The sequence below is a fragment of the Pisolithus orientalis genome (assembly GCF_024613125.1).
Source record: "Pisolithus orientalis strain OTSU chromosome Unknown F5J12scaffold_62, whole genome shotgun sequence".
Classification (NCBI taxonomy): Eukaryota; Fungi; Basidiomycota; class Agaricomycetes; order Boletales; family Pisolithaceae; genus Pisolithus; species Pisolithus orientalis.
Window position 1 is genome coordinate 1 of NW_026260843.1, and position 14344 is coordinate 14344.

The 14344-nt window shown below is 46.0% G+C and overlaps 3 protein-coding genes across 3 annotated transcripts; 1 reads left to right on the plus strand and 2 right to left on the minus strand.

Annotated features, from left to right (window-relative positions):
* Positions 1-2754: 2754 nt before the first annotated feature.
* F5J12DRAFT_897877 (uncharacterized protein) lies at positions 2755-3626 on the minus strand (the record flags this gene model as incomplete). Its single annotated transcript, XM_051748064.1, has 3 exons — positions 2755-2955; positions 3006-3370; positions 3422-3626. The coding sequence occupies 3 exons, from the start codon at positions 3624-3626 to the stop codon at positions 2755-2757; spliced, it is 771 nt and encodes a 256-aa protein (XP_051595038.1).
* Positions 3627-4131: 505 nt separating this feature from the next.
* Positions 4132-5098, minus strand: F5J12DRAFT_907620 (uncharacterized protein; the record flags this gene model as incomplete). The annotated part of the gene is made up of 3 exons (XM_051748958.1): positions 4132-4439; positions 4485-4838; positions 4930-5098. 3 exons carry the CDS (start codon positions 5096-5098, stop codon positions 4132-4134), a joined length of 831 nt encoding a protein of 276 aa, XP_051595039.1.
* A 7078-nt stretch (positions 5099-12176) lies between these two features.
* Positions 12177-13381, plus strand: F5J12DRAFT_502639 (uncharacterized protein). The gene is made up of 2 exons (XM_051739747.1): positions 12177-12298; positions 12360-13381. Exons 1-2 carry the CDS (start codon positions 12219-12221, stop codon positions 13288-13290), a joined length of 1011 nt encoding a protein of 336 aa, XP_051595040.1. The 5' UTR covers positions 12177-12218; the 3' UTR covers positions 13291-13381.
* The last annotated feature ends 963 nt before the right edge of the window (positions 13382-14344 follow it).

Genomic DNA, 14344 nt, shown 5'->3' on the forward strand with positions numbered 1-14344 from the left:
CAAAGATCATCCCACTGGAACATCCAATGCACAGGAGGACAACAGATGATGGAACCAATCCACATCAGACCAGTGCAATATGGCTACTGCATACCCCAAGCCAGCTGGTAAGTGGTATCCAGCAACAATGAATATTGCTGATAGAATTGTATCAGACAATCATGCCAATGATGAAGCAATTCAACTGCAAGGAAGCCCAAGCCCAAGCCAAGAATCAGATCCAATGGTCAGTTTCCATGCACACTTGGTTAATCCTCTCATTACAGCATTCTACAGCAGCCCAGAATGATAAGACAGTCATATCACCTAATGATTGTAGGTATACATCCATAACACAATTACACACACTTATCTATGTCAGGAGTTGATCTGGTGGGTAGGAATTCGAATGCCAGGCCTAGAGGCCATGCAATGGACAGGGAAGATAGACTGTTGGATCAAGCAGAAGAGGATGGTGTGGCTTGTTGCCCAGAGCAGAATCATAGGCCCCCACAGTGGTCAGATGATAATTATCCTACTCCAACCATGAGGAGGCGAAGGTAGAATTGAGGCTGGTACCTAATGCTTTCCCATAGACTGGCAACAAACATATTTAGTGCACAGTGCAAGAATCACCAGTGAATTACTGGCCCCATAGCTACCATGTACCATAACCCACTGTCACAATCCAATCATGGCCAATTTGTGCACTTCTCCAATTCCATTCAACATAATGTTCATTGAAATGAGTTAAATATACAAATTAAAGCTGGTCTGGTTTAGGACAGTAGCCTACACCTACTGGCTCTTCCTCCAGAAGATCTGCTAACTGTTGCCAGAATCTGGTAAGCACAGCATGCTGCTCAACATGTGATCACCACTCCCTGGTTGCATCCACCAGGGTATTGGCATAATACCTATACACAGTGATCAGATTGGCATTGTGTGCAGCATTGATGTCTGGCTGACACACCCCACTCCCAGCCACAATACTGGAGATCCACCTTGACATTTGAACTGGTAGACATGTTTAGCTATGGTTGTGTAGGAACTTCTGGACTTACACTTGGTTTGTGGAGTATCAACTCCCAGCAGTATGGCAAACTCCTGGGAGACTGTGAAAAGCTCCAAATGTGACAACAGGATTGGCACTGGCAATGGGGATCTAGCCAGCAGTATCAATGTGGAGCTGAATGATGCAGAAGTGTCTGAAAGGTCCATAGGTTGATGAGGACCAGGGAAATTGCTGCTGGGCGATGCAAATGTTGTTGGGCTGGGAACTGGGATAGGATTGCAATGGGCTGGTGACACAGAGGGAGTTAAGGACTGAAATTGGGGCTCATGCAATAGGATGAATGGTCATGATGATTGGCCAGCTGCTCAAGTTGGTTAGATGTAAGCTGATGATCTTGTGGCAGCAGGTGACTGAAATGCCAGTTCTTGTAAAGGACTGACTGGTGGGGATCAATGGACTGGGGGAACCATGGAGGGCAGCTGAGTGAGTTTTTATGCACATTGGAACCGAGATAGGTGTCCACATGTTCATCCACATGTTTCCAACATGGACTGGTAGGATCATCAAAAGGCTGTACACAGGCATAACAAGACATGATGGTTTGCACACCACATCCAAGAACAAGGCCCCTGCACTGGTTTTGCAAAGGTGTATCACAGTGCAACTCACAGTGATATGCTGACTAAGGAACACATGACCAGTAATATGAACAACACATCTATTAGACTTGGAGCATAATGGTAGCATCTACTATTTAATCAGCCTAATAGAATGCCCTGATGAGCTCGCCCAAGGTTGGGGGATATTGTTTGGGTATTGTGTAGATTTTGTATTGTCTATCTCACGAGCACAACCCTCCATAATTGCATGATCTGTGCTGAGTGGAGTTAGGGGTTCACAAACTAGGGGCAGAATGTGCTTGGAATCATGCATTTTTGCAGTGTTTAGCACAAAATCATTTGGGTTTCCCTTGTGAACAATACTGGGGGAGGTATTGGATGTTCCCTGGTGAGCTGCAGCACAATTGTGGATATCACAACAATGCTGAAGGTTGACTGAGCACAGTAACTGCTACTTGAACTAAGTATCATGAATGGATAAATGTAGTAAACTTACCTCAATGGGGAGAAGTATATTGGTATCATCATACTGCACAAATGGCATCTGATAAGGTCTGGTGGACCCCTGTATTTTTCCTGACTGAAGAAAAATGGCATCTGGGGAAGATGTCATCTCTGCAGTTGACCCTCACCTTTGAATAATCTCCTTCACCTGTGCAACCAGAGGTTGCTGACCATTCTGTTGGTGAATGAGGACCCATTGGCCTGGAATGCATCTGTCCCCATTCATCAAGATCATAGACCTGCATGTATGAAAATTATTGTCATGGAGTATTTCCTGGGAAAGGGAAGAGAGAGCTGTGGGGAATTGTTGGCCAGTCCTGGTTTCATGGTATGGATGCCAGGGCAGGTTGTCCTTTACACAAGATCCTGGCTTGACAGAGGGGAGCTATCCATACCCAGATAATCTGTGATAATATTGGGTTTACTAACAAGTGTCAGCAGGGCTGTGCCTGCAGGCCACCAAACTCCAGTATCTCCAGCATTCAGGGCATCCAGAGGTGGCTTCTCAATCAGCTTCTTTATTTGAACTCCAAGGTTGGGGTGATTTGCATGGATGTGTAATGGAGCACCACTGAGAATGTGATGAATGTGGTTTCCATGAGCAAATGCCTTTGCAATGTCACATGATGGAGATTGTCAGTTTGAGTGAACACTTTTGGCATGGATGACTGCATTGAATGACTCAAATCCTTCAGTGGCAAACAAGGCAGCAGGACCAAAACAATGGATATGCTCTGGAAGGTGGAGCAATATATGAAATTTGGGTTTGTTGAACCAGCGAGGTGTCCAGCATGCAGTGCGAGCAAGAAATTCTTGAATTGCAATTTCAAGTTGTGTCTGGCACATGAAATAAGTCTTAAACAAAAGGGGAAGTTCTATTCACTTACCAAGTGAGCATCAACATCTTCAATTTCTGGTTTCCAAATGAGGGGGATCATTTTTGATAATGCTACCCAGGCCTCATAGCATTCTTGTGGAACAAGTCCATGGAGAACAAATGGTGCAGCCTGTGCTATTGCACGAAAGTCATGGCCCACCAATGATCCAGCATACTGGACAAGGGTGTGACCAGACAGGGGTGGTATCCCTAGCCCTGTTGTATCAAATGAAGACAGGTGAGCTTCAAGAAGTTCATGCTTTATTTTGTTCTTGCCAACCCTGATGTTCACCACATCTCTCCAGAAATACTTGACAAATCCTAAAAGAACAGTGTGCAGCACCTCCACAGGAGTGTCTGCATGAGGATTAAGTCCTATGGGGTTGTGAGGATTTTTTTCTTTGTGTCACATGTCAAGCCATTCACCTTTGATGTGCCACACTGGGCTATACACATTCTCAGGAAGTCCCTTGATGAACACATCCAGTGCCTCCTGCTTTGAACTGCTTCCCTGCTGCCTCTTACATGATGCTGCCATCCCATTGATAAAGTATTCAAGATATGTGTCTTTCAATCCAGTTGATGTCATCTTCTCCTTGATTTTGGTTTGATTCCCTATGGTAGATACCATTGTAAACATTGATTTGAGCTCAATTATTGACTGCTCTCGCTGGCAAGGTTCACCAATCTTGGTTAAAATTTTAAGTAGTTGCCTAGACAGTCATATGTGCCCATACCTTCAGAAATCACTTAATTCAAGAAACCATACCACTCATTGTCTCTTTCCCTTTTCCCTTCTTTCTACCACTAACTGACTCCCCCCCTGCACTCCTGACTGACCTCTGACCATCACTCTGTCCTCCATCACTCTGCTCCAGTGTTTCATCATTAGCATTTGTGTCCAAGTCTTGAGTGTCATGGCCTTTGACATTGCAAACATGACAGAAGTATTTTCCCCTCAACCCTACATGACAGGCAAGCTCACTTTGCATTGGATTGTCCCCCAACAGGGCTAAGACAGAGGGAATCATTAACACTTGCTCCTTGTGTACACAATCCCATGCCCATACACCTGTCTCTTGAGCAGCCATAGAAAATATGTATAAATCAGAGTGAATACCAAAAATAACATAAACTTACTCAAGCTGATTTACAAAACCATCCAACATTTCAAGGGGTGGTGCAACATTAGATGTGCATAGGAAGTGAACATTGTATTCCTGATGCACTGCAGCATGTGGCAAGCCAGCTGGTGTGAACAGGAATGAATGGTGCTTGTTCCAACATTTTGATACATTCCCTGAAGTATCATCACAGTAAAGCCAGATTGGAAAACCATAGACATAAGCTCCATTTGCAAGCACACGCCAATGATTTCCCTCATGTGGGTTTGTGAGTGTCCATGGTTCCAACAACAGTCCAGCCTGATGACTATTTTCAATTCCTAGTTGTTTTGAGTAGGACAAATGTAGTAGTAAAAGAAACATACCTAAGATATTGTGTGCAGGAGGGAGAACAGATGTTGATTGACTGATATTCCAATTCTTGAATGATACCAGTAAGTTTCTTTCTGAGATTTCAATCTCTGTGTGCCCCTCAACTATCCAACCACTTCCTGTGTCATTAACAACAGCATGAAGAGACCATGCATTGGCAAGAAAAAGCCCTCCACATTTAAACCACCTTATAGGCATGCAAACCTGCCCATTTGACAAAAGGGCTGGCTCAAATATGAAAAAATCTTGACCATGAAGACAAATCATAGGAGTCAGCTGTGTTGGATCCATTTCTTTTAACCACCTTCTGGCCTGGTATGCCTCATTCAACTGTCCCCCTGAATTTTCTGGGTAGAAGTGAAGTTGTGGTCAAATATGTGGGTTAGCCATCTCCTATATTATCATAATCAGTATTTGTCAGTAATGGCAATGAACCACCAACCTGCCTGATAATGTCTGAAAATGAATTCATATAATATTGGTGCCCAAAAGCACCAGTGAAAGGCAAAGTTTCAATACCACAGATTTTTTGAAGGCCATCTTCAAGAGTCTTCATTGTTCTAACAGATGGTACATCTTGAATGCCATTGATGTGTAGTAGCCACATCAAGAGATCAAGTTGATGCTGTGAGAAGACAGAGCAAGGGATGTGCATCAAGATATCTATTGTACAAGACTGGAGTATTATTAGTGAATGTCAGTCCTCTCTGTTAATAGCTGCATACCAATTTGTTTGGCAATGGAAACCACTCATTTCCCTCAGAAGTAGTCATCCATCCATCAGATTTCATTCCAGTATCCCCTTCTAAAATTCAGGTCAAAAATCACAAATTTGACATTAGCAGTAGTAACCCATACCATTTCCAGTCCCCATAAACATATTCACCTCTGATTCACTATCCAGTGTCTCCCCATCTTGCTCCCCTGGTCCCTCTTCATCTGATAATTTATCCTCATCAAGTAAGCTAGAAAGAGCTGCTGCAATTTGGGCATGGCTCTTCTCAAGAAGAGACCCCTGAAACTGAACCCCCCCCTCACCAAAGTCTGCACCAATGTATTCCCCAAAGCCATCCTCCACATTAGGGACAGATATCTCCTCAAGAATAAGGCCAATACCATGCATGGATTGATCATGGGTACTGGGGAACTTTTCACCATCACCTGGTACACAGCCCCCTGCATCAAAAGCTCCCTGGTGCTTAGAACAATGATACTGAACAGAGCTCAAATGTGTCTGTGTTTTTTCATGCCTCCTTGCATGGTCTCTTGAGTGGACTTTGTTGTCCCAGCATGCCAAGCATGTCCATCCATTTTTTCCAACTTGCCTCCACCCTTTGAAAAGAATTCAGCACAAAAATACAGGGGACACTGTGATGACCTACATTCTGCTGTCTCAGCACTAGGAAATGAGTGTTCAACCATCAATAATACTCCCCCTGGAACACTCAAGATCAAGTGACTGCTGATGACCTGAGAGTCAGATCTACAGTAGATAAGCTTGCTTGCTGTCCCACAATGAATGTCAATGGTTACTGTGGGGTAGGCAGTATGGCTGGGACTGAATGTATTAGGCACAAGTAATTGACAATCAGCAGTAATTGTATACACACTTAAGTGTAGGTAGGTGCCAATAATATTGTGATCAGGAGGGGCCTGTCAAGTTGTTGTGGGCCCAGAGATGTAGTAATCATGATAAGCAATGCTTACCCAATCTACGGTACACAGATCCTGGTGCCAAAGCCCAACAGGTGTACACACCAATGTTTGTCAGCTGTCTTGCGGGATATCCTGTGGATGATGTCTGGATGACTGCTGGATGAATGTCAGATAATGCAGGTTCAATCTCCAAGTCGAAAAGTAGATTAGATGTACATACGCACCACTGATACACACAAGGGTGTTTGGCGGCCTCCTTGCTGGATGCAGCCTGGGTGATGTGCAGATGATTGCTGGATGAAATCCAGACAGTGCAGGTTTGATCTCCAAGTTGAACAGTGGATGGGATGTACACACTATCTGTGTGAGATGGCACAATGTATGTAGGTCACTATCAGTATTAGGATACTCCATCTGGGAGGCTGTACCTGGGTTGTCCAGGATTCAAACCCAGGGTGAACTTGATTTTCTTCATCAGACATCTATCAGCTTGTGCTATCAAGTTATGCCTATCATGCTAAATACAAGTCCTAGTATTATGCTTGTGCCAGTCATGGCAATCCAGTAGCTATGAGAGCATTTGATTCACATTTATCTGACTTTGAAATCACAGTTAAAAGGGGTGGGTTCAACCTGTGGCCATCCGACTTGCATTGCCATGTATAACACTCAAAGATGAGTGCTGAGGGTTGGGGGTGCTCCTGACAAAGAAGGAGCAGGAATGTGAGAGAATGCGATAGGGTAGACTGCTGTCAGCCTACAGAAGGATGAATGATGACTTAATTTGATGCTCTGAGCTGCACTGAGCTCAGGGAGGACTTGGAGCAAAGTAGATTGTTGATTGATGATAATAAGCAATGTAGACAACAGTTAGACCCTTAATAAAGTCTCAACTATTGAAGCTGATGGAGGATTTACTGAGTGATGATAAAAAATGTGAGCAAGAGGGGCTCTCTGATGTCTTCTTTTTTTTTTGCTATCTAAGTACAGTGATTTATATACAGTATGGGGGTGTTGCCCATGGAAAACAAGGTGCAAACACTTGGTAAGTGATTGGTAACTGATGAGTAAGGAATGTAAGTGATGGGTAATTGTCTTGGAAAGCATTGGTAAGCATTAGTAAGGATTAGCAAGCCAAAAAGTGAAGAATCAGTGAGCAAAGTCAAAAGATTGGTAAGTATTTGCAATAGGTAAGTCAAAGACAGTCAGAACATCAAAGTATGAGTCAAGTAATGTCAGGAACTGGGAAAGCACACTGGAATTGCATTAGGGGGAGGCTGTGCATGTCACATCTTGAAGAGATTGCTTCTAGGCCAAGGTGGGATGACAGAGAGGCAGTGCTGATCTGATGCCAATATAGTACATCCAAAAGTGGACAGGGTGAGTCAGATGTCAACAGGGGTCAAGCTTTGGGGGTCTGTGGGGTGACAGGAGCATAGGGGATGGCAACTTTCCCCCCCTAACCATCCTCTCAGTGAAGCAAATAAAACTTCATGAATGAGGCTCTGTTGGAAGAGAGGATGAAGGGGGAGTGTCTTCTGCTGTATCTTGCAACAAGGAGGCAAGATGTGTATCATACTCATCATGGATGCAATCAGGGAGAGTGGAGAACAGTAGATTATACTGTAGCTGTCACAATCTTGGAAGACTGACAGACAAGACTGGTATGAAGACATTGCAGGGAGCAGGGAGGAAGGATCCATATACTTCTTGGACTGGAGAGACTGAAATGACCACATAAGACCTTTCCAAGTGAATGACAGACCTGAGGCAATCAAAGAACATCCTCCTAGAGGTCATACTGGCAAAAAGAACATGCTGTCCAAGCTGGATGGGCTGAGAGGGTGCAGATGAGGGTGGGATGTACCAGGATGCTTCAGGACAGAAGCTGGTAGGAACTCTTGGTAGATATATGTAGCCATGGTCCCTAGCAAAGGGGACAAGTGAAAAGATTGATGTGGAGGTGGCCATATCAGGAGAATTAGCAAAATGAGTGTCTTTTGGAGGGAGTGCTGTAGAAACATGTGGAGTGTGCAAATCCTTTCCAATTTTGGAAGGTAGGATCATGTGGCTGAGCACTACAAGTGAGTGTGGGAATGGTCTTGGTATCTGCAGAAACAGCAGAGATATGTTGAAAACCAGAATGCCATACACAGGCACTTAAGAATTTTAACCAGCACTTAACTTGCTCCCTTTCTTTTTCTTTGGCACTGATGACTCATTCTTGTGTGAGGGATGACTGCCAGCATTTCTGGATGTCCTTCTTTGCATGAGGGCTATGGTCTTCATCTCCATTCATCAGCTGTATCCATGTCCACCTCACCAAACACCTTTGGTGTGTGACATCAGTTGAACTGATATTTCTATTGAGTGGTGGAAATTATCACTCTGTCATGGCTATCCCAGTCATGGTCTCATGCAAGAAGCATTGCAACAGACCCACCCATCACTCCAGCACCAACTACTACAACCAGTGTTGATAATCCATGCCATTGTGATGAGTATTGGGAAGAGGTTACCATCCTCAAGCAGGAGATGCTGACATGAGGCAGGAGATAGAAGTAACCTGTTATGCTTGACCAAAGTCAAGATGTGGGGAGAGCTCAAATGCAGTCTATTGGTTTCTACTGAGCAACAGCTGCAGTAACCTCTGTAAATGACAGAGGATTTGGACAATGTCAGTAAGAGTGGTCCAGGTTAGGGACACTGAGGACAAAGTTCTGAGAGAACACTGCATATGATTGAGCAGCTCAAGTCTGGGTTTCCAGGACTTGAGCCAATGGACTAAATACTGTACAGAGAACAGACCATGAGGTGTCTGCATGTACTGAGGTAACTATGCCATTGGTTGAACAATGACAACACATGCTCTAGGCATGTAACAAGCAGATAATGCTAGTGGTGGAAACAGAGAGCCATTGGAGCAATGAGAAGACAGCTTGAAAAGGAAAAGTGGTCCATTGGATCAAACACAAGGTAACTGTAAAGAGAAAAAGGAAAAACAGAGGTGAAATGTAACATAACCCATACTGAGCTTGCCACTCTCCATTGGGTGGTAGATGCCATCTGTAATCACCTATTCCCAGCCCCAGACATGCTTAACCATCCTCTGGTCCCATTTCATGCTACTTCCAACCCTACACCAGTACCTCACATGCCAGTCATGGTGGAACTTGGCACTGCCACTGGTGTTGTAGAGGTTCAATCATCCTGAAGTGGCTCAAGACAGGAGTCCACTGAACCCCCCCTGGCTTCATTCAAGGGAGGTGCCAGCTTGGAAGTACCTCCTTTGAATGTCAAACCTGTGCATGGACCTGCTGGAGGTCTAGCAATCTCTATTACACCACCACCACTAGCAGTTGGATCAGTGCCCAGACAGGAAGGTAGGATGGAGGTTGACTAACATTAATGTACATGTCATTTCACAATCCATTTGTGTTTTTTTGACTTTGTACCTGTACTTTGTTAGCTGCAGAAATATATTCTATATTGTCAAAATGCAATCTCCAGGAAGAAGTAGCTACCCCTGCTGGTAGTTGTTACTGTATGATTCAGATACTGGAAAACCAATCTGGTATGGTGATGTCTGTACCAAGGCTGTGGTGTGACAAGTGCTAAGGGCCAATGGAGTCATGGTTCACCTAGATGATTGAATGATGACTGGCCAGCATAACTCAATTGTTTTTGCTGTATAGCATGATGGTGACTTTCATGGTATTGATCTGGCTTGCTGGAGGCCATAAGGCATTGAATTCACAGTTTAAATGTACTGGGTAGTTGGCTAGTCTTCTGGTCATTACCAGAGCCACCATTGTGGTAATACATGCATCTCTGGCATGGTACTGGTACCAGTATGCACATACACTGTGGACCTGCTCCCAGGAGGTCAGGCAGGTCAGGCATGGTATGGTATAATTTCTGGGTGGGCCTCCATGGCATTGGCATTCATGGCATTGGTGCTGGGACAGCTTGACTGATGGCCTTCATGGCAATTGGGGATGTGCCAGAACTCATTATGATGGTGCCAGGACAGCCTGCATGATGGCCTCATGGCATTGGGGATGTGCCAGAACATATGGCTAGGTGCCAGGATGGCTTCCATGGCATTGGTGTTGTGCTGGTTCACATCAAATCAGTGCCAGCTGGGATGGCTTCCATGGCGATTAGTCCTGGGTTGGTGTTGGCCTGGCTCACATTGCATTGGTGCTGGGATGCCTTGAATGGCATTGTATTGGGTCTGCCTACATGGAATCAATGCCAGGACAGCCAGCATTGCTGGGACAGCTTGACTGATGGCCTCATGGCATTGGGGATGTGCCAGAACTCATTATGATGGTGCCAGGACAGCCTGCATGATGGCCTCATGGCATTGGGGATGTGCCAGAACATATGGCATAGGTGCCAGGATGGCTTCCATGGCATTGGTGTTGTGCTGGTTCACATCAAATCAGTGCCAGCTGGGATGGCTTCCATGGCATTAGTCCTGGGTTGGTGTTGGCCTGGCTCACATTGCATTGGTGCTGGGATGCCTTGAATGGCATTGGTATTGGGTCTGCCTACATGGAATCAATGCCAGGACAGCCAGCATGGCATTGGTGTTGTGCTGGCCTGCATGGCATTGATATTGGGCCTGTTCATATTGCATTGGTGTTGGCCCAGCTCACATGGCATTCATCCCAGGATGGCCTGCATGGCATTGGTGGTGGGCTGGCCCACATGGCAGTGTTGCCAGGATGGCTAGCATGGCATTGGTGTTGGGCTGGCTTGCATGTCAGTGTTGCCAGGGGTGAACTCAGGGGCTGAGCCCATCCATACCTTCTAGGGACACCCAACTCTGGGCTTACCTGGGACTACTCATATTGCAGTGGCTACACCCTAATCCCACAGCTGGCTTGTACCCCATGATGACAATTCTAACCTCTGCCCAGCCATTCTCCATAATGACTCCTACTCTTGGGCTCAGTTGTATGCTATGGTGACACTCATTTATTGGGCTCTCCCATAGTCCATGATGACACTTACTCCCCAGCCTGCTTGTAACTGACAATGACAATTCAAACCACAGCTGCACCATTCCTCATGATAACATTTCCTCTCAGGCTCAGCTGTACTACATGGTGACACTCATCAGTTGGGCTCTCCCATACTACAAGGTGACAATAGGTTCATGGCTCTCATGTAACACATGTGCACAAGCCATACATGGGCTTGACCTCCACTGGCCTGTCACCAACAGCCAATTGTCAGCCTCCACTGACCATCTCATATGGCCTAACCAGGTGCATGGGCTCCCAGGCAAGCAATTTTCACCCAACATTCAATCCATCAATCTGAGTCAGTACCTGGAGCTCATGTTCCAATGAATCAACTACAAAAACTCAGCTCTTCCATATAATGAACTTGACAATAAGTACCAGCTTCAAGTTGTGATGACAGGGTGCTGAGTCACATCAGTAAATCACTTTTGCTGGCCAGAGCTGTCCAGAGCTGTCCAGCACTGGACAGATTCCCTAGGACTACCAGCTCACAAAGTGGTCTACTGATGGTTTTCTGCAAGATTAGAAAGACCACAGTGAGCATAATGTGCTCAGCAGTGCCGGGTGGATGGATATTTTTCGTCCACTGACTGTCATCATCCAGTATCCAACAGCTAACAATTCATGAAGTATAAGGTACGTGCCCATCGAATGCGAAACAGAACAAGTGGCTGGAGTTTAGGGGGCTCGGAATCGTTCAATAGGATTGCTCGCAAGCCAGGAATCCTGCACAACGATTCCATGAGCATGGCAGATGAATGTGTCGTCGTCCGAGAATCTGGGGCAATGTTTCTAACGGCCCCTGGATTCGTCATCACAAAGTGTCTCTAGTAAGTTATGTAACCAGACGTTCGACCTATGACTGTGTCGAAGTCATCAGTACATAACATTGATGAGATAGACGAAATGGACTACTGGGTGTGGTCAATTGGCAGTTCCTCCGTGCCAAATTACGTCATGATGTGTGTAGGAAGTGGGAGAATGGTTGCGAATGTAGTTTCTCACAGCGGCTATCACAAACAGCTCTGTTGGTATATGACCACGACACTCAGAGCCAAAATGTCACCTTCTCTTGACCGTTCAGGTGATCATGAAATGTCAGCGTCAATCCACAGGTGATTGCTACCCCGATCGTTCATGTTCTCCACGGCCAACGTCTCATTCTGAGATATGTAGCGCTCGTGATGAGCTCACACTGACACGCGCTGAGCTAGATCAGTTGCGAGAGAAGGAACAAGAGCTACTCGATCAACTTCGCCTCATCCGTACTGCTACACGAACTTGTAGAGATCAAGTACGCGCCTCTTGTCCGATACCAGCAGACTTCATCAGCCACCTTCCCGTCGAAGTCCTTGTGCGCATCATCGAACTCGCCCTCCAAAACCCACTCCCGGGGTGCGACCCGCACCATCATGTCAAACGTGAACTAGCCAGCGTGTCACGCCACTGGAGAAATCTGATCTTGGGCTCTCCAGGACTATGGAACTGTATTAGGATAAGCCAATCGTGGAGCGTTCCGTTCGTCGAGGCGCACGTCGCAAGGAGCGCAGAATGTCCTCTTGACATCGAGGTTTGCTTAGCTACGGGCTGGTATTCCCCGGACGGACTCGGATGGGATGCGTTCCACGGTAGGCTTGACGCTGTGCTTCGTTGTCGACATCGCTGGCGTAGTCTGGACCTCCAAACTGCAGATACGTACATCATCCTACAATTCATCACTTTAGGGGGGCCCATCTCATTCAAACGTCTCACCATCATCGATCACGACATGACTGGCCTGTTTTGGTTCGGCACATATAAGGACTGGTCACCGGTGAACTACCTAAAGCTTCAAGGCCAGATCTATCTCAGCTACCTCTCGGAACTGTCCAATCTGGAAACTCTAATCCTGCACATCCCAATTTCTGATGAGTTCCTATACGGCCACATGGAATTTTCTCTGAGGAAGTTGAAAACATTCTGGTTATCTGGGAGTACCAAGAATTTCCGATTTCTCCCTGACACACTCCACTTTCCACTTCTCGACTCTCTTTCGGTTAATGTAATCTCTGCACGCGGCCTAATGGAGGCGATTGTAGCTCCAAACCTCCATCATGTTTGCTACTAAACCGTACAGCTGCGATAGCGACATGTCTTTTGTTTTCGGTAATCTTTCATCCAAGTTTTCCAGCGTTGAGCATCTCTGCCTCCGTGATTTCTCAGAGCTTTGGCAGGCAGCAAGAGGCATTGATGTGGAATCGGCTGAGGCTGCTGCCAAAGCATTCCCAAGTGTTCGCCACGTAGAGCTTCATGCGAGACACATCGAAGCCTTCTTTAGTTCGGAGGTCACGTGTCCTGCGGATCACTGGGAGTACTTGCAAACCTTGGAAATACCAGGGGTTTTCGGAGACGAGATATCCTGGCTTGAAAGAGTGGCTCAGACGGCGAAGTTTGGGAGACAAACCAATACTGGATGTGATCATCCCATCGACATTTTCCGAGGTTAACACGCCAAAGCAAACCTCGCCATACGAATCTCTTCGCCCGTACTGTAACGTGGTGGTTCCTTCTAGACTCGATCTGGCATCCGGTTTGTCATGGTCGGTAAGCACCCACCTTCATGTCACATGCACATTCATAATCTAATCTTCTGTCGATCAGGGTTGGCCTGGTGAACCTCAGTCCCTATTATCCAAATCTTAGCGAAAATGGCCAAACTTCCGATACTGCATGGGTTAGCAATAGTTTGGAGCGATGCGAGTTTTGTATGGATAGTTAGGATTTACTAGGTCAGGGGAACAGTTGGAGTTTAGACAAGGAGATATAGTGCAGTAGACTTGGATACCGAAGTATTGTTGCTGCTAACCCAAGGTACGCAGGGGATGTTTGTCCGTAGGGCCGAGTCACCCATTGGCGTTTTATTCTCATCGGAAGTCATTCAACAATAGCGGGCGAGCACCGCCAAGAACTGTTCCAGAGGTTCCACTTCCGGAGGGGTATAGTCTCCCTCATTGGTTTCTCCGACACTGTCACCTTCGAGGAACTGAGGCGAGGATCGTCCGAAAAGTTGACAGGCCTTTCGGAAACTTTTTCATACGTACGCGTACTCGAGGCAAATGCGTGGTTACTCACCGTCATAAGGGTAACTGCCAGCGCCTCTGCATCTTCCTAGCGCTCCTCCT